We start from the raw sequence: 25,084 nt of genomic DNA on the forward strand, positions 1-25,084 counted from the left end.
CCTTTTCGAAGGACAGTCTGGGAGGGGATTTTTTACCCTCGTTATCCTAATGTATCTATTTCTTATCTTCTATGATGGCGCCGGTTAGGTGGCTGCCGTCGCGACTCTGTGGTCGCACAAAATCATTTCACTGCATATTGTACTCTGTATGATTGTGTATGTGACAAATAAAATTTGAATTGAATTGAATTGATAATATATATATACAGTGGAACCTCGGATTATGAGTAACATGGATTACGAGTGTTTTGCAAGACGAGCAACAATTTTTAATAATTTTTTACTTGAAAAACAAGCATTGTCCTAGTTAAACCGTTTTTAAAACTGTTTAAAAATTAGCAAGGAACATCGCTAGTCACACTCGCGTGAGTGCATACTAACGGGATTACTACTGTAAAGTAAAACAACAACAACAACAACAACAAAAATTAAACAGCTCCTCACCTTTGAAAACAGTCGCGACAGAGAAGAGTTTGTGTGTTTATTTGGCAACCTGAGAGGAGGAGAGCTGTAAAGCCGAGACCGATCGTCTCCCCTGCTGGGTCTTAGAGCCTGCAGTGTTTTTAAGTGTGCGTGTTTGTGTCTGTGTAAGGCAGAGAGTTTGTGTGTTTGTTTGGCAACCTGAGAGAAGGGAGCCGTAAACGCGAGCGAGCCCCCCTTCAGCCCCCCTTCTCTCGGGTTGCCAAATAAACACACAAACTTCTCTCTGTCGCGATTGTTTTCAAAGGTGAGGAGATGTTTAATTTGTTTTTTGTTGTTGTTGTTTTACTTACAGTAGTGATCCTGTTAGTATGCGCTCACGTGAGTGTGACTAGGAATGTTCCTTGCTAATTTTTAAATGGTTTTAAAAACGGTCTATCCGTTAATGTGTGTGTGTGTGTGTGTGCGTGCGCGCGCGCGCACATTTTACACACATACACTCTGCATGCACAAACGAAAACCCTTATCTGTCGGGGTTTAATTTTACATTTTTTTAAGTTAAAGTACAGGTTAATTTGTTTTATTTTTACTTTATATTTTGTATCAATTATATTTATGTATTTATTTTTTTGGGCTGTAGAACGAATAATTTAAGTTTCTATTATTTCCTATGGAAAAATTAAATTTGGTTTTCGAGTGTTTTGGAATACGAGCCCACTTCCGGAACGAATTAAGCTCGTAATCCGAGGTTCCACTGTATATATATATATATATATATATATATATATATATATATATATATATAATTTTTAAAAAATCACACATAATAAGAAAAAGCAAAAAGAAAAAGAAAAAAAATTAGGTCCAGCTCAGTTGTACTCTAAAGTTGTACTAAAGCCTGCCAACTTCCAAATACAAAAAAATCAGATCCATAAAAATCGTACATAAAAAGCCATCCAAATAACAACTCCTCTAATAAAAGCAAAACATGGTTTGCAAAGAAAGGATTTGCAGTCTATACCACTGTGGGTACTGTAATTCAGCAAAATTTGAACCAAGAAATATAAAGTCCACCTTTTCTATGTAACTTTATATTTTCCAACTCAGGGCCAGCAAATATGAAAGATGAGCCCAGTGAAATTTCCTGTGAGTAAAGTGAGAAATGTTTGAAGCTGAAGCTCACCCCCTATACCTCTAGCTGACAAGCACCATCACCTGTCTAAGCTTGTCCATAACTGCAATCTAGAAAGCGAAGGGCAAATTTAATGGTCCTAGTATCCTGTTCTCTTTTACCCTTTATCCTTAAACTCTTAGAAGGCTTTAAGGTTCAGGGAATAGTACAAATACAACTGGGAAGACATTAAAGCTTATGTCAGTGCTGCTCAATGTGTGTGTGTGACGAGAGATTATTAACAGTTTCATTGTTGTCATTAAGTTTAAATTTACCATAAAATATTTTTAAATAAATATTTATATTTTAGAGAATAACTAGACGCTAATACAACACAAAAATTGTATTTAATTCATGTTTTACTTAATTTATCTTTTTGTCTGTGTTACAATTGTTAAAAGTCAAATATACAGCAACACTAGAATGATAATTCTGTCAAAAAGCCGAAAATATCAGCTACAGTGAACAGCAGCTGTCTGATCATACAATTTTACAATTTGAACAAATCTAATTCGACTAATTTCAGTTAGTGTACTGAACAGTCAGAATGCCCTCGTTTCTTTCCTGAGTTCACATGACATCGTATTTTTTTTCTATCCTAATTATTCCATAGCTTACTATTTTTAGCCACATAAGTGAAATGATCTACCCAAGCAGACTATACCTAGGACATCCGGTAATATCCGGCCTGTGAGCGCAATGCTGCACTGGTGGGCCATTCATCCAGGTATCAGTTGGCCAAGAGGCAAACTTACACCCTGAGAAAATATTTATATGCATCACAGAAACTGAATATTATCCTGGCACATTTTAAGTTGTTGAGTGGTGTCAGCCACTTGCTTGGGTAAAAGGAGATACTGGCTCTGATCTGTATTTCTTCTGTCACAACTGGGTGACGCCCATTTCACTATCATCTCAAATTGGTTTATTTATTTTTTTAAAGTTTGTTTCTGAAACCAAAGCACCACAGAAATGAACCTTTTAGAGAATACTTCCCCATAAAACAACATGACCAACTCAGAGTGACCGAAAAATTATTTTCAAACTGCATTCTTGAAGCACAGACTATAAACAGTGCTTAAGAAAAAAAAATCCTTATTGTGCATCTCTTTAGTCATACAGTAGATCTTTCACTTCTGAAATTAAACTAAATCTAGCTCCAAGTTTCAACACTAGATATCCAATTTCATAAAGCAAAACTTACTCTGTGGCTTTAACCAGGGGCTTGCTGCCTAGTCTGAAGAAAGTTCTGTCATCTATACTTGTTCCCTTCCGAAGAACAAATTTTTCTGCCAAATCAAATCCTACAAATGAGAAAAAAAAAGTTTATATTACCTTTGACTGAGGTTTTGACAAAACAATCTTTCACAAACACACCAGCAAGGACAGGACTATGTAAACTACTACATAGATTTAAGAGTTGTTAAATTATAAACATGTGAGATGTTTTTATGACTAAGTACAGTGGGAATAAAATAGAATCACATCCCTTTATAATAATCACATTATGTTGCTTTGCAAAAATGCAGGTGGTCAAATGAGACTAAAATTGAATTAGTCACCCAAAACACAAAACGATATGTCTGGCGGTGCAAATGGATGGAGCTAAATACTGTTAATGCAGCTCACCATCCAACACTATTCCTACAGTAAAGCATGGAGGTGATAATATCCTGTTATGGGGTATTTCTCTGTCGCAGGGACAGGGGCACTTGTCAAAATAGAAGAAAAATGGAGGGAGCAAAATACTGTCAAATTTGTGACAATGACTCATGGCACACAGCAAAACCGACCACAGAGTGGTTAAAGAAAAAAAGGTAAGTGTCCTTGCATGGCCTAGTCAGAGCCCAGACGTAAACTCCATTTAAAATTTGTGAAATGACTTGAAGATTGCAGCCCACAAATATTCACTAACAAATTTAACTCCACTTCTGCAAAGTACTTTTTGCAAAAAATATTGCAAAGTCTAAATGTGCAAAGCTTTGTGTGGCATTGAAAACGTAATTACTGTAGCTTTACCTGATTGAGGCCTTTTTTTTATTTTTAGGAGCAGTTGATCCTTTTCCAAATTAGTGATTTTGTTGTTTATTATTCTGACATGATGTTATATCTTTTACTTGGATGTTAAAAGTTGCACTTAGGAAATACAGCTGAATAAAACAAAAACTGGGTCTGCATTTATTTCAGTCTGCAAAGCATTAAAATGTGATTATTTTTAAAGGTGGATCATTCTTTTCTATATGTATGAAGTGCCCAAGCTGCCCAAACACCTTCAATAATAGTAATAATAATAATAATAATAATAATAATAAATATTAATAAAATAAAACATTATTTAGTCTGCAAAACATGTTAAATATATTGTATAATTATCTTTCAATTTTAGTAGAAATACATATATTCCATACTAAATGTTTACATTAAGATATAACCAAATCATACCTGTAAACTCATGACGGTCTTTCATGTTGGCATACCATCTTTTCTCCAATTGTAAAGGAGGGCACAAGTGTCCTAAAGTATAAATAATGAAATTTTAAGGTTTCATTACACACAAAACACATACACGCACACACAACCAGTCAAAAATTTTAAAACATTCTCTAAATCCATTGAGTCACATTGCGTTAGAGGAATTTTGCCCACATTTCTTTTTTCTTGTAAATGAATGCATTTAGAATTGAAAGAATATAAGGTTGTTCACCTGCCCTCCAAATTCCACGGATCCTAATTTAGTGTATACATATACACACATTGTGAATATATGGATGCACCTTCTCCTTTAGTGGCCCTCCCTCCTCTCATCTTACTTCAGCTTCACACACACACATTAATGGAAATACCGCTCTGCCTGGATTCTTTTCAAAAGTAAAAGTGCAGGTTCATTTGTTTTGTTTTTATTTTACATTTTGTATTATTTTTATATGAATATTCTGGGTCATGGAACGAATCATCAGTTTCCATTATTTCTTATAGGGAAATTCGCTTTGATACCAGTGTTTTGATATACAAGCACACTTCCAATACAATTAATTATGCTTGCAATTCAAGGTTTAACTGTAAACAAAAAGAGCTACATCTGTGGCAAAAAATATGTTTATTACAATGACCAGACTCATACACTCAAAACAATTTACAGCACCTTAAATTAGAACACCTAATCACATATTTCAACATCCACTTCCTGCGTGAGTCAGGCCTTTAAGGTTGAATTGGGGCAAAGAAAGGATTACTTTAGAAGAAGCAACAAGCAAAAAAGACAAGGTTGAGCCAAGAAACACAATGAATAGACATTAGATCAGTATAAAACATTTTTGGTTTGATGAGTCAACATTTGAGATTTTTGGTTGTTTTTTTTAGACCTCTGGGTCTAAAAAAAACAGACCCCAGAACAGTTCCTGAATGTTTGGTTACCACTATGTAAGTGGAGATGTCTGAGATGGTGTGGGGGAACTTTGCTGGCGACACTGTTGGTGTCAAAATTGATGACATACTTTACCACCATTTTACAGTGACTTGCCATCCTATCTGATTTGCACTTAGCGAGACAATAATTTGTTTTCCAATATACAATGACCCCAAAGACATCTCTAAGTTACGCAAGAGTGGACAGAATACCATGGGATTTATCTGGGAGACATGGAATCTCATAGTGGATGGTAGGAGCAGTCTGTCTATGCAGAGGTTGATGATCTTGACTATGGTGAATGGCCCAATCAACCTAGGAGATTCCTTGCGGGAGAGTATCTGAATGAGGATATTGTGGGTGGCGAGCATGACCCTTTGTCCAACACGGTAGGTAGGGGCCGTGGAATGGTGGCGATCGGCCTGATGCTTGAACTGAGATTTTAAATGCCAAAGCCTAGCTCTCACCCGCAGCCAGGTCCTTTTGCAACGACACGAGGAAGCTTGGGCAGAGGGTACCTCCTTCTCTTGGGATGGAAATAAGGGAGGCTCGTAGCCTAGACAAATGGAATGGGGAGAGACCTGTAGATGCTGTGGGTAGGGAATTTTATGCATAGTCTACCCATGGTAGCATTCGGCTCCAGGAGCGTAGGTCCTTGGAGGTCATGCACTGAATTGCTGTCTCAAGATCCTAATTGGCCTTTTCGGTCTGGCCATTAGTCTGAGGATGGTAGCCAGAGAACAGAAAAGGGAATGGCTCCGGCTAATTTGCAGAATGCCGTCCAGAACTGGACAGAGAACTGCAATAACTACAGGGATAGATGTGAGCGGCTCGGTCGTTTCCTTGGCAGACGACAATGGTCAAAGAACAGGTATAGCCATTAAAATCTGGGATCCCTATGACGAAATCTAAGGCAATGTGGGACCAGTGTCTGTGGTGCACTGAAAGTGGTCTAAAGAGACCTGCTGGTGGCTTACTGCTGGTCTTGTTGCGAGCGCAGACATCGCAGGCGGCCACAAACTAGCTAATGTCATCTCTGACAAAGGACCACCAAAAGCGTTGCTGTACCATGGCGAGGGTGCGAGCTCTGCCAGGACTTGGGGCGAGTTACTGGTGCTACAGAGAGGTTACCCAGGGGTACCTTTGGGGAACCGGGTTTGTGTTCCAATGCCTGCTTAACTTGAGCCTTGATGAGACATGTCCAATAAGACATTGTTATGGCGAGAGGGGGATATTGCGGAGTCGTCTGTGATCGAGACAAACTGACGAGAGAGAGCATCAGGCTTGGTGTTTTTCAGGCCAGAAAGATAGGGAGAAATTGAAGGGGGAGAAGAATAAGGACCATCTGGCTTGACGAGCGTTATCAAGATTCTATGGTCCTTCCAGATAAGAAATGTAACCTCAGTTTTCTCAAGCCAGTGTCTTCATTTCTCTGGTGCCAGTTTTATTGCCAGTAACTCCCGATCACCAATCCTACAGTTCTTTTCTGTGACAGAGACGAACAGAGAAAAAACAGCAGGGATGCAATTTGCCATCTGATAGAGACCTCAGAGAGCACAACTCCCACTCCAGAATCTGAGGCGTCTACCCCCACTACGAACTGGAGAGCGGGATCTGGCTGTACAAGAATGGGTGCTGAGGTGAACCAATTCTTTAATAAGGTGAATGACTCTTCCGCCTAATGAGTGGACCTGCTAAGGTGCTGTAATTTCTGATGAACCAATGGTAGAAGCTTGCGAAGCCAAGAAAGCGTTGAAGATCCTTTCGGGTGGATGGTTTTGGCCAGTCGGTTACTGCCTTGACCTTAGCTGGGTCCATCTGGATCTTAGACGGAGTGATTATGAAACCAAGAAAGGAGATTGTCTGACAAAGAAACTTGCACTTCTCCGCTTAAAAAAAAAAATGGTTCCCAAAAAATCTCTGTAATACTTGGCGTACGCGTTTCCTGTGTTCTTCCAAGGAGCGGGGAAAAAAAATTTAGATATCATCAAGGTATACAAAAACAAAAATGTTTAGGAAATCTCTAAGAACATTGTTGACCAGGGACTAAAACACAGCTGGGGCGTTGGCTAGACCGAACGGCACAACCAAATATTCATAGTGGCCTGATGGGGTGTTAAAGGCTATCTTCCACTCATCTCCTTCCTTGATCCTAACGAGGGGATAGGCATTACAGAGGTCGAGTTTGGTGAATACATTGGCTTCATGCAGGAGATCAAAGGCTGTTGACATTAGGGCAGTGGTTCTTAGAGTGTGGGGCGCGCCCCACTAGTGGGGAATACAGAAATGACAGGTGGGGCGCAATGAACGGGAGGGAATTAGTGGAAAATAATAGGAAATACCTATTCTAATTCATGCTTTTCTTTATTGATTTATTTAATCTTTATTTTCTTTATCAGACACTCGAAACTAAATAATGACACACAAAGAAATGCATCATTAATACAAGTAAATTAAAATAACATTAGAGAAAAAGTGGAACCATAGTGCAACAATAGCGGTTTAACGTCGGCATGTTAATTCCAGAGGAACAATATATAAGGAAACATTCGGTATTATATACGTCATTTCATTTATTCCAATGTGTATGCTGATGTTTCTGTATTTTTGTTAAAATTAATATTTTATCAGGCAGTACTAGTCTGGCATTTCTAGTTTCCAGTGTAGCAACAAAGTTGCTTTTTGATCCTTCAGGCGCTGAACAAAAGGGAAGAGCAATATCGTTCTACGCTTTTTGTTGGTGTGCGGCATTTTGCGATGATCCCTAAATCATTCGTTGCACCGTAGAGAATAATGGTGTTTATGCTTTTAAACATGTATAATTTAAGGCGGATGTAGCTTAAAGACAATGTAGAGAGGAAATATATCTGGGTATCTTATTTGCGGGTTTATTTACGCAGCTATTGAATTCGGAGATGCGAATATAAAACTAACTTTACCGCGGACACAAACAGGTGTTATGCGCTAAATGCCCCCCTGCCACGGATTGCCCCTCTACATAATCTCTATCAAATATTATATTAGGACATACATTCAAAAGTTTATTATTATTAAATATATTATTACTATTATAATTAACCCTAGGCACGTGACAGCCGTCGAGACGATTAATACATATCCCCCAAAATGATTATTTTATGGCACATTTATTTTGTAGGGGTTTGTTAATGTACGAATAACAAATTATTTATTACAAATGACACTAAATAAATATTGTTTGTGGTGAAAAATTACAGAAAATGATTTTTATTATAAAATAAGCAATATAAAAATATACATGTGGTATATGAAAAAATATATAATTTATATATTTTGCCCCCTATACAACCTTTTTTTATATTGCTTATTTTATAATTAAATTCATTTGTTATAATTTGTAATTTGTAAACCATAAACCTATGAATTTAGGTGGGCAATCCGTGGCCTAGGTCGAGGGCATTTTAGACCATAACACAGTAGCATACTGTATGTAGTGAGCATAATAACATCAATGGATACATTTGTTACATGGACCACAAAAAAACAGGCGATTCAGCACTATCAGCCTAATCAACCAAAAAGCCAGCTGAAAGAAAAACATGATGAAGCCTATGTTGCGCTTGGATTCATGGTGGGGATGGGGGCAGAGGAGAGACCTCTGTGTGTTTTGTGTCTTAAACCGCTGGCAGCAGACAGCATGAGACAAAGTAGGAAGACACTTAGAGACAAAACACCCCAGTCACGTTTTTTAGGCCACTTAACTTTTTTGAAAGAAAGCTCTAGATAAGTGACAAAGTAAGCCTGTTATAACAATTGCACGTGTATTTTATCTGTTTTGAACTTGGTGTTATTTGATCTTACTGGTTTAAAAATTGATTTTTCAATAAATAGTACGCTTGACCTTACACATAAGGTCTGTGGGGTGGTATATAGAGGGCCCGCGATTTGCTGGAGACCTGCTTGAGGTCGGCGAAGTTAGGAGGGTCAGCTGAGAGGTTAGCGAATACCTCCTAGAGATTGTGACTGGGAAACAGTGAGCTGACCTGAGACAGGATGACAGACGCAAAGGACTCCATTCTTGAATACTGTTATTAACCCAGTAGATGTGGGGGTTAACCCAAGGGCGAGTGGGCGCCCTCATGATCAGGAAGGACAAAAATTAGGTTCTGATCAGATCCAGAGCCAATTAAAGTGAAGATTGTGTGAGATCTGCCTTGAGCTATGATAATTGCTGGGATGAGCGGATGTGGGCTAGCGAAATGGTTAGTAGCTGGTCCCTCGGGTTACTGGAGGGTCTTTGCTTTTAACGGGCACTGGAGAGACGATAGTGGCCTATCTGGCCACAATAGAGACAGGAAACAGATTGGATTCTTGGTTGACGTTCCTCTGGAGAGATCCGAGCCTGACCCACCTGCATGGGTTCTGGATCTGACTTGGGGTTTGGCGTTGAGACAGGGTTGCTAGGATGTTGGGTTGGACCTGTGGTTCTGGACCCAGAGGTAAGCTGAGGGGCTCGAGGATGGTGTTTTTGCGTTAAACATGCATCCACATGCCCTGCTTAACATCCTCAGATAGACCATGGTGGAAGGCATCATAAAGTGCTTGGGCGTCCAGTCTGTAGACGCCGCCAGCGTACGGAAATTAATGGCATAATCGTAGGCAGAGGTCAGTCAGTGTGGAGCATGATCACATAAGCCACTCTTGAGTGTTCAGTAGGGAGGAGGGACGCCTGGACCTCCAACAACAAAGAGCATTGGTAAAGGAAGGAGCGACAAGTTCCGGGTTTACTGTTATATGGTTGTGAGTTCGGAAACCAGGGTTTATGACATGAGGTTTGCATCGGGGCTGGAGGAGGATTAGTTAAGAGTTGCTGAGGTTAATGGTGATAGAAAAAAAGAGTCTGGATTAGAAAGAGTGTGCTTAGTGACTGAGAGAATTGGGTAGCCTCTAATGACGAGAGAGGAGGCCGGGCTTCAGCAGCGAGGACGAAAAAAATACTAATCCTAAGTAATTAGTCCGTCCTGAGAGCTGAGTCGTACACGTGGAAATATGAACAGAAGATAATCCAAAGGGCTAGGCACGAGACAGAATCCAGAAAACGGGTGAGGCCGAACACAGAAATAGAGCACTAAGAGAAATCGCTAGGGAAACCGGGACAAAAGGCACACAACCCATTAGCGATGAGTGGAACTCTCGGCGTCCTTTTAAAGGTAGAATGCCAGATTAGCAGCAGGTGCACTCAGGTAATCAACTCAGGGAGCGTGTAAAAAACCTTGGGTGGAGTTATGACCTGGATGTACTGGGTTGGTTGTGCAGGGTCATGACAATAGTTGGTTCTTTAAAGAAGGTAGTGGGTTTTCCCTTAGAGATAGGATGAGAGGCTCAGTCATCTGTGAAAAACTCGTTGTAAAACCACTGCTTCTTTACATGCAAAGGAGTCAGATGAGGTGGTTCGAATGTCACATGGACAATTGCCTCTGGAGATGTTCTTGGCACGTCCAGCTGAGAGGTGGCATTAGTTCAGAGATTGTACTGTATATGCACACTAGCCTAGGAACACCTCAGAACCCTCCAGTCAGAGTTGGTTGAGGTGGCCAGGGAAAAGGGAAGTTTGGGGGTCCCTGCTGGAACTGCAACCTCACGACCCAACTTCAGATAAGCGGTATATGCACACTATGCATGATTTTACTACAGTACACGCTATATCTGCACCTCCCACGTTTTTACCACAATAAAAAACCTTAGCTTGCAACTGTATTTGTACTTTAGTAGGTATGCTTTGATTAGCATTTCTATATCTACAATTTGTTGTTTTAGATTGTATATAAAATATAGCAAATTCCTGCTTCAATTGAGTTTTTTGTCCCAAAAAAATATTACTGCAAGTGCATCCTGGCTCTCAAATAAATCAAAACCATTGTTAGTGATATGAGGACAACAAGAAATGAAAAGAAAATGAAACAAAAGGTTACAGTATCCCACATAGCTTGGTGGTGCCAAAACTTAACTACTGACTAAAAGCTGGTTTTCTTGCAAATATTACTTTACTCAATTGGGTGGCACAGTGGTGTAATAGTTAGCACTGTGGCCTCACACCTCCATGGTCGATGGCTCAATTACTGCCTTGGGTTTGTGCGCATGGAGTTTGTATTTTCTCTCTATACTAGGTGGCTTTCGTCCAGGTACTTTAGTTTCCTCTCTCAGTTCAAAAACATGCAAATTAGGCTAACTGGCATGCCCAAATTGCCCATAATGTGTGTTTGTATGTGTCTGCCCTGCAATGGATTGGCCTTGTGCCTAAAATCGCCCTCACACCCTGTACAGGATAAGTGTTTTTAGAAGATGAATGAATGATTACTCAACTGACATTCTCATCTTACAACCTTTTTTATTTTTATTCCAGGCATCCATCAAAGCCCTAAACTTGTTTATTTGTATCTCAAATTAATATAATTTAATTAAAGACACACTTTGGTAATAAAGGATGATTTTTTAATGAATAATTGCTTCCTTAATGTTCAGATTGTACATAAATCCTGTAATATTAGAGGAGATAAAACATATCCATACCAGTGTACATGTGATGCTTGTCCTGGTGACCTTTATGTCATATTTTTGCAGAGACATTAAGTTAATTTCAGAAAGTCCATACCATATGCTTGCAGAAGCTTTAAAACAAATAAGGTTTATAAGGTGTGTAATTTTTTTAAACAACAAATAATTTATTTACACCTCTGGTTAAGTAAATAACTTGTTTACAAATGTGTTAATTAAATATGTTGTTTATTTTAAATCCTTCCCCACAACTTAGAGGTCAGATTTACCTTCTTTCATGTCATGTGTGAGCTAAAGTTGGCAACCTAAGCAACATGATGCCACTGAAGTAACATCTACATTTAACAGCTCTGGTGTTTGGAAACTCGTTTACTAGTCATGATGTGATGCCCACACACTACTGTAAAGCACAAACTCACAAACAATTTTCGTGCAAATTTACTGCTGTGCAATATTGGTTTTGAAGACAGAATAATGGATAGAAAACAGCAATGCATGTACAAAATATATGTAAGTGAAGCAGACCAGGTGGAGTGGCTATACATACCTATTTTATCGGTTACCACCATTCCAAAAGTAAAAGGAATGGCATTTACTATCCAGAAAAAAATCCATTTTAGCCAGTGACTCATTTCTTCTTCTGACCATGAGAAAGTGTTACTGGTCAACTAAAACAGAATACAATGTCACTTTTCAGTCACATTAGATAACTTTATAAATACATAAATTTTAAATCATGGTTTTGCATAAAAAAACAACTAAACTTTCAACAGTGAAACACAGTATTTAAAATGTACATCCAAAATATACAAAAAAGAAATAAACAAAAACACCACAATCAATCATGACACTTCCGTCTTACTTTATATTTTAAGAGAAACAGTCCTCCATAGAAAATATTTAATTTACTACTATTTTATTTAATTTACCATTTTCAAAATTATCCCCAAATTGATCAAATCAAACCAACTAAAAATTAATAAATAAGCGCGTGGGTGTGTTTGTCACCTTTCTAAAGTCTTTTCCATTTTGAATTTGAGTTTCATACAACTCAGCTCTGTATCACGTCTCAGATGTGAGGTCATGCATTCCATTTAAAAATACATCTCGTGGCTGTGTCCCAAACAGCATTCTTTAATACTAGTTAGGTTGCCATACTATTTTACCTTGCTATTTAGTGCGGTAATATGCGGTTTGGGACGTTGCCCGTGGATCACGTGGAGATCAGCCGAACGTCTCTTAACACTGTTGAATAGTGCGCAGGAAGGTGTCGCATCACTTACAAACGGGACAGTGTTGAATGTGCTTACTACAGTGCGAACATGTGTATTTATTTATTCATATATGCTCGCAATGCGATTCCGTGATCTAAATCTCCACACGAATGACTGTGTACAGCTATGCAGCACGGACGCACTGTACAAGCATTATGCTGCGCGCTATTATACAGTTGCACATATTAGCAAATGAGAATACACGTGATCTGATTTTAATTTAACGGCATGCAGAAAGACATAAGCGAGGACTTTGTTTAATTTGCAGGAGGCCGACATCATGCAAGGCGCAAGAAGAATAAAGACACATTTAGAAATGAAACGCCAAAAACCGGAGCGAGAAGTAGGCTGATACTCTAGAAAATAAAATAAAAAAACTCAACTTACTTACATTTGCTAGGATGGGGTTCTTTTTTTTTTTCGGAAGACACTTGAATGGCTAGTTAAACCGCGCCTTCGAACAGCGTACACACTTGGGAGGTAAAAAGTGAGAATGGAAGCTCATGGAGGAAAGCGTGTCCTTATTAGTCGCAGGGACTGACTGACCCTCCCACTCTCACTCACTACTCTACCCAAGAGCGCGCAGCTACATCACCTACTGGGATGAAGACATTCAATAGCCTGTATACTGTAGTCGACGTGATCAAACTCCCAGTCTAGGATGAATAATAAAGCGCGTCGGGTTCGTTTAAACACACTGTATGGGTTAAATGTTAGTGACTATCTTCTTTGAAACTTGGAAGAAAGCAAAATATAAAAATATATTTTTTGTAAGACATTACATAATTTAGGTGTCTAATAAATTTACTTTTTTTCTTTGTTCTGAAATTTCTTTTAACAAAGTGGTCATGCAGACTAGCCATCAGATGATCTGTATGGCACACCAAAAAAAAAGGAAAGATTATTATGGAAAAGTTTTTTTTTATTGTTTGTTTGTCATCAGAATTTTATTTAAAAGGTGAATTTCATTTCGGATTTGTCACACAAAAAGTGAAATATTTAATCCCTTTTTTGTATTAATTTTGATGATTTGATGAGGCTTCAATTCAGTTTTATTTATACATGGCCAAAACAGATTATTGGTGCTGATTTTATTTATTCTATGTTATACAAATAATGTAGAAAATGTCCAAAGAAGCCACTTCCGAAGTTTATGTGACATGGAAGTGACCAATATGCTTCCCTAAAAAAATAAAGTTGTTGTTTTGGAGAGAGAATTTTATGTGTGGCTCCAAATATGGCCATTTTCAGCGTTATACTGTCTTGCTTCAAACAATAATAATTTCAAATTCAAATGATTCATATTTTGTTATAAGCATTGACACTAATTTGGTGTGTGCTTGTAGAATCATATGACCAGCAAAAAAATTTTGTTAATTTTTTTTTTTTTTGGTAAAAGCTTAAAAAATGAAAACATAACAATTTTGCATTTTATAATAATATACTATTTGAGGTTTATGTTTTTTTTTAATGTGAATTTTAAATTGGCCAAGTTTCATCAGAATGATTGAAAAATGTAAATTTTAACATTGTAAACACTGCTGTACATTAAAGGGCACAAAATAGTATTTAACAAATGTGTTTCTTTTTTAAACACCATGTTTTGGCCATAGAGTATTTTTTATGCGCTAAAATTTCTAGGAGTAACCAAGTCTTCATGCAAACTAGCCATCAGATGATCTGTATGACGCATAAAAAAAAAATTATTATCCTATATATTGATAGGAATTTTTTTTAACTGTTTGTCTTCAAAATTGAATTAAAAAAGTGAAACTCATATTTTGGATTCGTTACACGTAATGTGAAATATTTATACCCTTTTTATAATAATTTCATTGATTATGGCTTAATTCAATTAAATTTTATTTGTACAATGCTTTACCATCAAATAATATACATTATCTTAAGTTATCACCCAAATTAATTCCAATATCTAAAAATATTAGAATATAAAATATAAAAATAGTATTTAATTTTAAGTTTGAGTAAATTGCTATTCACACAGTAAAGTTCCTTATACGGTGCATCCGTAAAGTATTCACAACGCATCACTTTGTCCACATTTTGTTATGTCATAGCCTTATTCTAAAATGGATTAAATAATTTTTTTTCCTTAGAATTCTACACACAACACCCCATAATGACAACATGAAAAAAGTTAAATTGAGATTTTTGCTAATTAAAAAAAAATAAAAATTGAGAAAGCACATGTACACAAGCATTCACAGCCTTTGCCATGAAGCTTAAAATTTAGCTCAGACGCATCCTCTTTGCCCTGATCATCCTTGAGATGTTTCTGCAACTTAATTGGAGTCCACCTGTGGTAACTTCAGTTGATTGGACATGATTTGGAAAGCCACACACCTGTCAAGGTCCCAGAGTTAACAGTTCATGTCAGAGCACAAACCAAGCATGAATTCAAAGGAATTGTCTGTAGACCTCCGAGACAGGATTGTCTAGAGGCACAAACCTGAGGAGGGTTACAGAAAAATGTCTGCTGCTTTAAAGGTCCCAATGAGCACAGTGGCCTCCATCATCCGTAAGTGGAAAAACGCCTGGGCTCAAATTTTGAGCTTCGTGGCAAAAGCTGTAAATACTTATGTGCATGTGCTTTCTTAATTTTTATTTATTTTTTAATAAATTTGCAAAAATCCAAGTAAACTTTTTTCATGTAGTTATTATGGGGTGTTGTGTGCAGAATTCTGAGGAATAAAATGAATTTAATTCATTTTAGAATAAGGCTGTGACATAACAAAATGAGGAAAAAGTGATGCGCTGTGAATACTTTCCGGATGCACTGTATCTCTGTCTAGTTCACATCCACAATTATGGGAAAGACTGCTGACTTGACATTTGTTTAGAAGACGAATATCGATGATCTCAACAAGGAGTGTAAGCCAATAAAGATAATCACTAGAAGAAGCATCCCTGTTGCTTGTGCACCTTTTTCTACCATACTTTACCATTCCAGTCAGCTTTCCACAAATATACAGCACTTGGATTAATGATAGTCTTCTACAAACCAGACTTCAAAAAAGTTGGGACACTGTAAAAAAAAAAAAAAAAACAGAATGGCATGGACTACATTTTTTTTAGAATGCTCGTGAACAGAATATTAATGACTGTTATAAACTTTACCCTAGATATGTGACAGAACTATCCATTGATGAAAACCAGGAAGTAGTTAAATACGTATGGACCTTACTCTTTAACTAGTATTTGACACAATACCTATATTTGCTTATTATGCTTTTAGCATACTTAAAAGTGGAATGTGCACAAGCTTTTCTTATGTGCCAAAGATTAGTAAATTAATTATAGTGGGGATAGTACTATCCATTAGGAAGAGACACCTTGTAATTCTGGAATGAAATATAAGAGCTACAGTATGGATGAAGAAAGGAAGGGGTCACTTATGTATAGGGCCCAGAGTTCTGTCCTACAACCCTGCTGCGCTTCATGTAGCTGCTGGAGAGCATGTAGATGGTTTGGGTGGTGGGTAGGCTATATTTATTTATTTATTTATTTAATTTTGGAGCGGGGTAAATGTATCATATCAGTTTTACCAATTCGAGTAAATACCGTCACAAGCATCTGTTGTTTCATTTTAACACTGCAACACTAAAATATACAGAACCCGAGGCATGCAGTGTAATTTGTGTGGTTAGTGTTTAGTTGTAACTTTGCATGTGCAATAGGGCGTTGTGTGTGTACGCACAGAACCAATGCCTGTATTTTTAGAATCTCACTCCAAGCTTTTCTGAAAAGTTGCCAGCTATGCTATAACTCATCAGCTGACTGACACAAGAGACGATGTGATTAGTCACAGTAGCCATTAGAGGTACCATAAATGCTGATTAAGCAGCACAATTTTGCATGCCCTTGAAGTTTGTTCCAGGTCAGATGTATCCCAATCACCCAGTATCTACTTAAATGAAAAGCATACAGCCTTAATGCTTGACTCTTTCAAGGGATTAGATTGTAAGAAGTAAAGCAATATAACTAAAGCCAGGAATAATAAGTAGTGGTTTCTCCAGTGCAAGAAGGTGTGCCTTTTTTAAGCCTGCCTCTATTCTTAGAAAGGCATCTTCAGGGATGGGCCAAAATTTCCTAAGAGAGCTTCTTTGTCCTTACATTTCTTTAAGTGAATTGATTTTCTGTAAGAAAGTGGGTTTGTATGCAACTCTTTACTGAAAAAAGACTATGTTTTCAAATACAGTTGACTCCCAAAAAGATTTTTTGAATCCGCATACTGTGAAAAGAAAGAGTATCCGCAAATTGTGAAAAGAAAGAGCATCCACAAAGCCTATAAATGCTCCCAAAACACTTTAATTTCATTTCAAACTCAACTTAATACATTACCCTTATAAATGTAAATGCTGTGTTTTGGATTGCGAGCATAATTTAATCCAGGAGCGTGCTTGTAATCCAAAGCACTTGAATATCAAAGTAAAATAAATAATGGAAAGTTTCTTAAACCAAAATATTCATATAAAAAATATTTTATAAAATATTTTTAACATGTTGACATTGTGTATTCCCCACATTGTTGATGCTTCAGTCAAACCTGGACCAAATTGACTAAATAGCCATAAAAGGGAGCATTTAATGATAAATTCGTATCATCAGGCAGTCACCCCATTACATCAACTAAACAGTTATTACCTTCAAGTGTATGTTATCCTCAAAATCTGCTGCTGTTTATTGTGTTTATTTCACAGTTTGTAACCAACAATAGTTTTGATGAATCCTCTTTTAGCACTGTAAAATTACAATGTATAGGTACAGTATGATTTTATTAATGATGGTTAGAAATATTAAACCTAATATCAGCCCACTACTTCTGAGCATTGTTTATCTCATCCCTCAGATTAAAAAGAAAACAGTCCTTTTTTTATTATTATTTAAATGTCAGTAGTCTTGTCCCTAAACTGGATATGATCAAGAATCGGATCAAATATAGCAAATCCTGACATTTAAGAAATCAGTAAATGATGACCTAATAAGGAACTGATCTGCTAAATAAATTAAGTGGGGTTGCCATGTATGTTATTGTAAGCTTAGTAGCAGAGTTAAACAATTTGTGATGTTGGCTATCAAAGTGGGTATATTTAAGAATTCTCATATTACAGCAGTTGGATGTTATAGACTCCTGCTGTCTCAAAGAATGCTCCTAAAACTATCGATGATATACTGTAACTTTAAATTCATCTTTTTATGTGAACTTTTCAGTTCCCTGGGATTGGATCCAAGAAACTTAAGGAAGTGTATAATTCTCTCAATCTTGTGCAACTCATTAACACACCAACAGGGTTAAATCCTAAAGCACAAAAGCTTGATTTATAGTTTTATTCTTTGTCTTTCGGCTGTTCCCTTTCAGGGGTCGCCACAGTGAATCACCTGCCTGCATATAACCCTATCCTCTGCATCCTCTTCTCTCACACCAACTAACTTCATGTCCTCTCTCAATGCATCCATAAATCTTCTCTTTGGTCTTCCTCTAGACCTCCTGCCTCGCAGTTAAAACCTCAGCATCCTTCTACTGATATACTGTATTTACCGTCTCTCCTCTGAACATGTTCACACCACCTCAATCTGGCCTCTCTGACTTTATCTCCAAAACATTTAACGTGGGTTGTCCCTCTGATAAACTCATTCTTGAGTTCCTATCCTATCTATCCCTGTCACTCCCAAGGAGAACGTCAACATCTTCAGCTCTGCTACCTCCAACTCTGCCCCCTGTCTTTTCTTCAGTGCCACTGTCTCTAAGACGTAGAGCATTAAAAGCTTAATGTATAGTAGCTATAACAAATATAGTTTCTTTGCTTGATCATTGCATGATTGCTTGTGTTACAAATATAAAAATACCCAAAGTAAACCTAAACTCCATCACACCCAGAGATCTTGTTCTCCAAAGTGCCTAGTGGTATAATCATAATCAACTTTTGAGGCATCGAAGGCAACATAAGAAAAGGTACCAGAAGAAGGGCAAGAGAGCTGGTGCACAAGCTAGGCTACAGGCTTATCCATATAGACCAACCCTGCTGAGTCTCTTCCTACAAAGTCCTGGGCACTCATCAAAAAGGTACAGGAAATAAGATTAAAAATTACTTCTGACTGCGTGGATGACTGCATGACACAGATACTTGGTTGTATAGTAATGTCCTTGACATATCTATCAAGCTAGAGGGCTGCTCAATTTAACGAGAACATAAAACTGCCAATTCTGGTAAGAACAAAGGTGGAGGGGTGTGTATAAGGGTTATGCCTGGTGTACATCTACAGACATTATTAGGACACAATACTTCCCTGACATTGAATGTGTGAGTTTCCTGTCATCGTAATCACAGCTGTTTACATTCCACCACAGGCTTATGCTAAGCTGGCTCTGGAGAAGCTTCAATACGCCATTAATAACCCGCTGAAGGCACATTTGGAGGTAGCTATAATTGTGGCAGGAGACTTTAATTGTGTGGATTTAAAAACTGTAATGCCCAGACTGCATAAGAATGGACATTTTCCAAAGAGACAAGAATATACTTGATCAGGTTTACACAAATGTCCAAGGAGCGTATAAACCTGCCCCATGTCCACACATCGGCCTAACTGACCACATCTCAGTGGAAATGATTCCATCCTACAGACTGCTAATGTGTGTCCTGCACACCTCTGTATGTGGAAAACTGTCCATGTCTGGAGCAAATAATTACTTTCAACTTTACTGCTGCAGGACTGTTTTAAAAATACAGACAGAGTTGTTTGAGGACATTTCCGCATGGAAGAATACAGAGCATCTGTTTTGGACTACATAGACTTCTACATTGTCACATTGTCACAACCATCAAGACCAACAATGGCTTGGCAAGAATATGCGGTCTCTACTCAGGCCTAATGCTTTATTGCCTGGAGAGGGCAGAAGAAAAAAGGCATTAAAGGAGCCATTTTGCAGGTACCAGCGGTGCTTAAAGGGGCACTTAAAATAATCTCTTACTCTTAGAATGCTACATTCAGCTACACTTGACTTGTTACTTTTTTAACCATTTATGCTACACAATAAATATTCTGCTGAGCCATTTGAAGGGTCATTTGTCTGTTTCAAAAGCTTTATGTTGTGAAAAAAGTAAGATTAGTACATTTATGTTTCTTATTTCTTCATTTTTCTATTTTGTAAAAGTATAAATTTTCTTTATTTATTTTATTAAATGTATTACATTAATGTTATTATTTGTAAATGTCAGAATTTGTACATTATTTCATCATTTTGTCTGGCTGTTTACATATTTTCTAAATAAATAAATAAATACAAATTAAAAAGTAGTCCAAGTAGTCTTTTTACCGAATCCTTTTTACTCTTTACTTGAGTAATATTCTGCGTGACTACGTACTTTTTACTTCTACTTACAGTAAGTAACATTATTTTGAAGTACAGCTACTCTTTGTTGAGTACAATTCTTGGCTAAACTTTCCACCTCTGCATCTAGATCATTCCAACACATATGTTGGGCTGTTATTTGTTGACTTTAGTTCTGCCTTTAGTTCAGTAGTCCCCAATGAAGTGTTAACAAATTCAGCATCCTGGGATTAACCACCACACTCATGAATTTTGGACTTCCTCACTAACAGACCACTGTCAGGTGTCTGTGAGTGTCTATCAGGTACTCTCACCCTAAATACAAGAGCACCACAGCAGTGAACTCAGTCCAGCCCTTTTCACCCTATCCAGACATGATTGCACAGCCATCTACTCCACTAACAGTAGTGTAGTTTGCTGACACCAAACAGTATAGACACAGTACAGAAAGGAGGTTCAACATTTGGTTGAATGGTGTTTGAATAGTGACTTGTCCTTGAAATCACTTAAATTAAGGGGATTGTTGTGGACTACAGGAGAATTAGAAAAATGACACTATCCACCTCAGCACGACCAACACCCCGACACACACACCATCAAACACACACACATACAGACATACATACATACATAATTTGTGCAAAACCTACTGTACTAAATGTACTTGTCTGCACTGCACTGTATTTACCAGTCAGATCCCACTTTACTCAGATATATGCCACTTTTACAGTAATTATGATTTTTGTCTGATTCTTACATTCTCTTTATAGCTGCTGGTCCCTGATTTTACCATTTTATTGAATAATGAAAAAGTTTCTTATTTTATCTTGCTGGAATTAACAGTTAATAAGAATGTGCATTTATTTAATTTTAAATCTATCATTATCTGTTTACTCATATGTTAGTTTGGGCTTACTGTCTAATTCTATATCTAAAGTTTGAAAAGATGATGGTCCTTAAACCATCATCTAATTTCTAAACTTTTAGTCCTTGCTATGCAGATTTTTTACTTAATAATAATATACTAAGTGATTTTCAGTTTGGTTTTTAAATTGATCACAACTTTATTGCAGTTGTGGTTGTAATAGGTTTGCAAGTTTGACTCAGTGACATTACAATTTTTCCCCATATTAAACACAAAAACAGAACTATATGTTAAAAAAACACTGCACTTGTATGTTATAAAGTATAAAACAGGCCTCAAGTGACTCATACATGTGTTAGGCAAGAAGATGGATTAGCAAGTTATCTCAATTATCCAGACAATTTGTGAAGAGCATAAGTAAGGAACCACTTGCAAAGTTTTACAGCACTCTCTACAGTTATTGAATACAGGTACAGAATACTTTAACTTTATAGTTTCTATGGGTGTCTACAGTACAGTGCTTTCAGAAATGTGCTGTGTAGTGAAATGTTGTGTCATTTATTTAACGACAAAGTAAAACAAGTATATATAAAAGTATATATAATTTTTTGACAGAACAGAAAGGCATCCAGTAAAAGGAAACAGAGGCCAGAAATTCACAGCAAGAGACCTCAAGATCAGCCTGTCCACATTAAGCAGTATTTAATCAAAATTCAAATGTTTTTTTATTGTCACGTAAAAAGCCATATCCAGTATATATAGTTAAATGCTTATACAACTGCCCTCGATCTAAAAAGAAAGGGGTCCCAACGAAAAATTAATTGCACAATTGAGTAGAATCAATTAATGAAATTAACTAATTAATAAAAAAATATTAAACTGAACAAAATATACAAATATAGAAAACTTTAAGGCTAATAAATTTACAAGATGTACAAGTTTACTTATAAAATAGAATTGAAATAGAAGTGTATGAGGTTTTAAGTAAATAAATTATAATTATTATAATATATAATAGCATGATTAAAATTGAATTGTGCAATGTCCCAGGAGGTGTGCAACATGTAAGCCATGTGCAAATGTACAACATGATGAGTAGCGTGCTACATCCTCACTTTGATATATTAGCAGGAATGTACAGTAAGTCCATTGTTGGGGTGACTGAGATCCTTCACTTTCTTCCTCACCCTGGTCCAGCACCGCTTGCTGTACTGTAGATTAAGTGGAGGTCAGGGAGCTTGGTGCAGATGATGCACTTAGCAGATCGCACCATCCTCTGTAGAGCTTGTTTGGCTTGCATGGTGCCTGCATAGTGTGGAGGAACATCATTGGCAGCCGGGCCATTGTAAATGTCAAAGTCATGTCACAGTCGAGTCAAATTTATTTTTGAAGCACATTTAACACAACACCATTGACCAAAGCGCTGTACAATTCTAAAATAGCTGACATAGACATAGAATATAAAATAAAATATAAATGAATAAAATCTAAATAAAACAAATAATAACTCCACCCTCATTGCATATAATAAGTAATTGAAACAATACATGAATAAATAAAACCAGGGAAAAGAGTATGTCCTCACACTGTTAAATGCCAAAGGGTGTAAAAAGGTCTTGAGGGGAGATTTAAAAATAGGAAGAATTGGGGCCTGCTTGATGTACAGGGGCAGCTCATTCCAGAGTTTAGTGGCAACATGGCAGAAAGTCACCATGTGTGCTTCTCTTGGTCCATTGGGGTGGGGTCATTACAAACATTACACCATGGTGTATTTTTCTGTAAGCATTATAAAGATCCATAGAAACCATAAGAGTATGGTACACTGTAATTACTATAGACATTACTGCAAAACGTATCTGGGTATTGTAACACCTGTGCCTCCGCGGCCTCAGGGAGGAAGATCGGGCTCTCCGGACTACTGAGCCACTGCTTTGTCACCCCCTGGTGTGTCTGTGTGTGTGTTTCGTTATTATTACTAAATTAGTGTCACCTGTGTCTCCTGTTGGGAACTTTTTTAGAGACCAGGAGACGTTGGGATATCATTCAAGCAGAAGTTACTCTTTATTGAGAACTCGCCGAGCGTCGCTGTAGTCATCCAAGTCTGACCGAAAACTTAGCTCGGAAGAGTTTATACTTTACAAGAGGGAGGGATACAAAGAGGTGGAGACAATCTAAACAAAGCATAGTCTAGTACAGGAGTCAGCCTGGTAACGGAAGTTCCCCAGCCCTGATCTCATCAGCATAACAGTGGCTTTCAAATGCATAGGTGCTAATCTAATCAGCCTGACAGTATCCCCCAAACCTTTACATTCTCATACAGACAAAAGGCATAGCCTGGCCTTGAGATTAGCATTCACATTGACTTTGGGACCCTACCCAGTGGTCAGGAAGTACATAAAGACAAAAGGTTAATGTCTCTGACACCTGGGGTACAAGACTTGATCTTCTTAGAATGTCACCAACTTTACCTTAAAATGTAAAACCCAATGTACATAACTTGTTCAGTTTATATACTATTACGTTGGAAGCTAGATTTAACATTTTATAAATTTGTAATCCTACAGTTCCCCCTTTGAGAGTTCTAATAACTCTCACCAAATACAAATTTAGACATTTAATTCTTGTAACTTGTGATCGTTACAGGCACATAGCACTTGTTCTGTTGTTGCTTGCAGTGATGAATGCCATGATGACATATAAACAAACATCTAGCTAGTGTCTGTGAAGTTCTTATGGATAATAGTCTTTTCTGGTTGGAGCGGCCATTTCTTCTTGATGGGTGTGGGTTATTTGTTGAATGAAACACTCGATACTGTGGATGCATAGATAGTACACCTGAAGGAAAAACAGCAGCAGAATTGCTATTTCCTTGATTCACAGCCAGGGTTTCTTCAACATGTCTCCAAACCATGAAAGCTTATCTTCAGTCATTTGGTGTAATTTTGTTAAAAGATCAAGAATGTCTTGTCCAGCAATCTTGATCATGTTGGTGGATGACTGAAGTTCTTGTATTTGATACTCTGCGTTGTGTATTTTTTATCTTCTGTGACAGTTGGCTTGGTAGTGAGTCTAGTTGTCTGTCAGAAGTTGTGGCTTCCTTTGTAGGTGACGAGGTCAGCGTGTATTGGTCTCAGGACAGCCATCAAGTGGTATCTGCACAGAGTAAGAAAGAAAACAAAAGACGACAAAGCAGTATCTGTTGTAAAATACTTCAAACCCTAGGGTTGTATCCTCTGTTCAATCTGTGTCTGCTATTGTTGTTCCTTATTTCCCTGTTTCTTAATTACTGTGACACCTAAAGAACAGTGAGGTGAGGATGAACTAATGAATGGGGAGGGCCTATGAGGGAGTCTTCACCACAGGGTTTGGCCCCCGATGCCTGTTGCATTCGGTTCTTCCCTGGGCTCCTCACTGGTCCGTGTGTCCTATCCTATCCCTGCAGGTGGGGGAACAACTTTACAATGTGACACGTGAGTCCAAGTTTTCCTTCCCTGACACAACACTGCAGCTGCTGTAATTACTCCTGACACATCATTATTTTTCTGACATGTAACGCATCTCTTGACTGTTTCGATGGCTACAATTCGGAATTTTGGATTCCACCACTGATTTGAGAACCTGTGATTCATCGTCGCTGGACCACTGTGACCCAAATTGTGGATTTGTTGTGCCAAATATGGCAGCAGTGATTCGGGAGCGACATACTTTCCCCCTTTGGTCCAGCAGCCAGATGAATCCACGGTGGCTCCTTTGTCCAACCATGTCCATGCTTCATATAGAGGGACATCTTTGTACAGATCAATGATCGATTCAGGAGGCAGAATGGTCTTCTGTGCTGTACTACCTGAACACACTTGTACAGTTGCATAGAAACAAGCCTGTTTAGCAGCTACATCAGCAAGAGCATTACCTTTAGCTTCCATTGTGTTAGTAGTGAGATGTGCTTTCACTTTGATCACAGCTAATTTCTTTGGAAGTTTCATAGCAAACATTAGATCTTTTACCAATCCAGCATGCTTAATAGGGGATCCAGCAGAAGTTAGAAACTGTCTACTTTGCCAAA

General features: G+C 37.7%; 1 protein-coding gene across 4 annotated transcripts in view; it reads right to left on the minus strand.

The window, feature by feature from the left end:
- The window catches only part of LOC128508598 (collagen alpha-1(XIX) chain-like), a 249,937-nt gene extending 236,606 nt beyond the window's left edge, over positions 1-13,331 (minus strand). For 3 of the 4 annotated variants that reach the window (XM_053479992.1, XM_053479990.1, XM_053479993.1), the window contains exons 1-4: positions 13,197-13,331; positions 12,079-12,199; positions 4,034-4,105; positions 2,796-2,895 (exon numbers count right to left, since the gene is read on the minus strand). In XM_053479992.1, the coding sequence (XP_053335967.1) occupies positions 2,796-2,895; positions 4,034-4,105; positions 12,079-12,163 (257 nt within the window). In that variant the 5' untranslated portion in view covers positions 12,164-12,199; positions 13,197-13,331. Of the gene's footprint in view, positions 1-2,795; positions 2,896-4,033; positions 4,106-12,078; positions 12,200-13,192 lie in introns of all 4 variants that reach the window. The other variant, XM_053479991.1, reaches the window with a different exon arrangement.
- Positions 13,332-25,084: the final 11,753 nt, after the last annotated feature.

Source organism: Clarias gariepinus, chromosome 20 (genome assembly GCF_024256425.1).
Source record: "Clarias gariepinus isolate MV-2021 ecotype Netherlands chromosome 20, CGAR_prim_01v2, whole genome shotgun sequence".
In the NCBI taxonomy this organism is placed as follows: Eukaryota; Metazoa; Chordata; class Actinopteri; order Siluriformes; family Clariidae; genus Clarias; species Clarias gariepinus.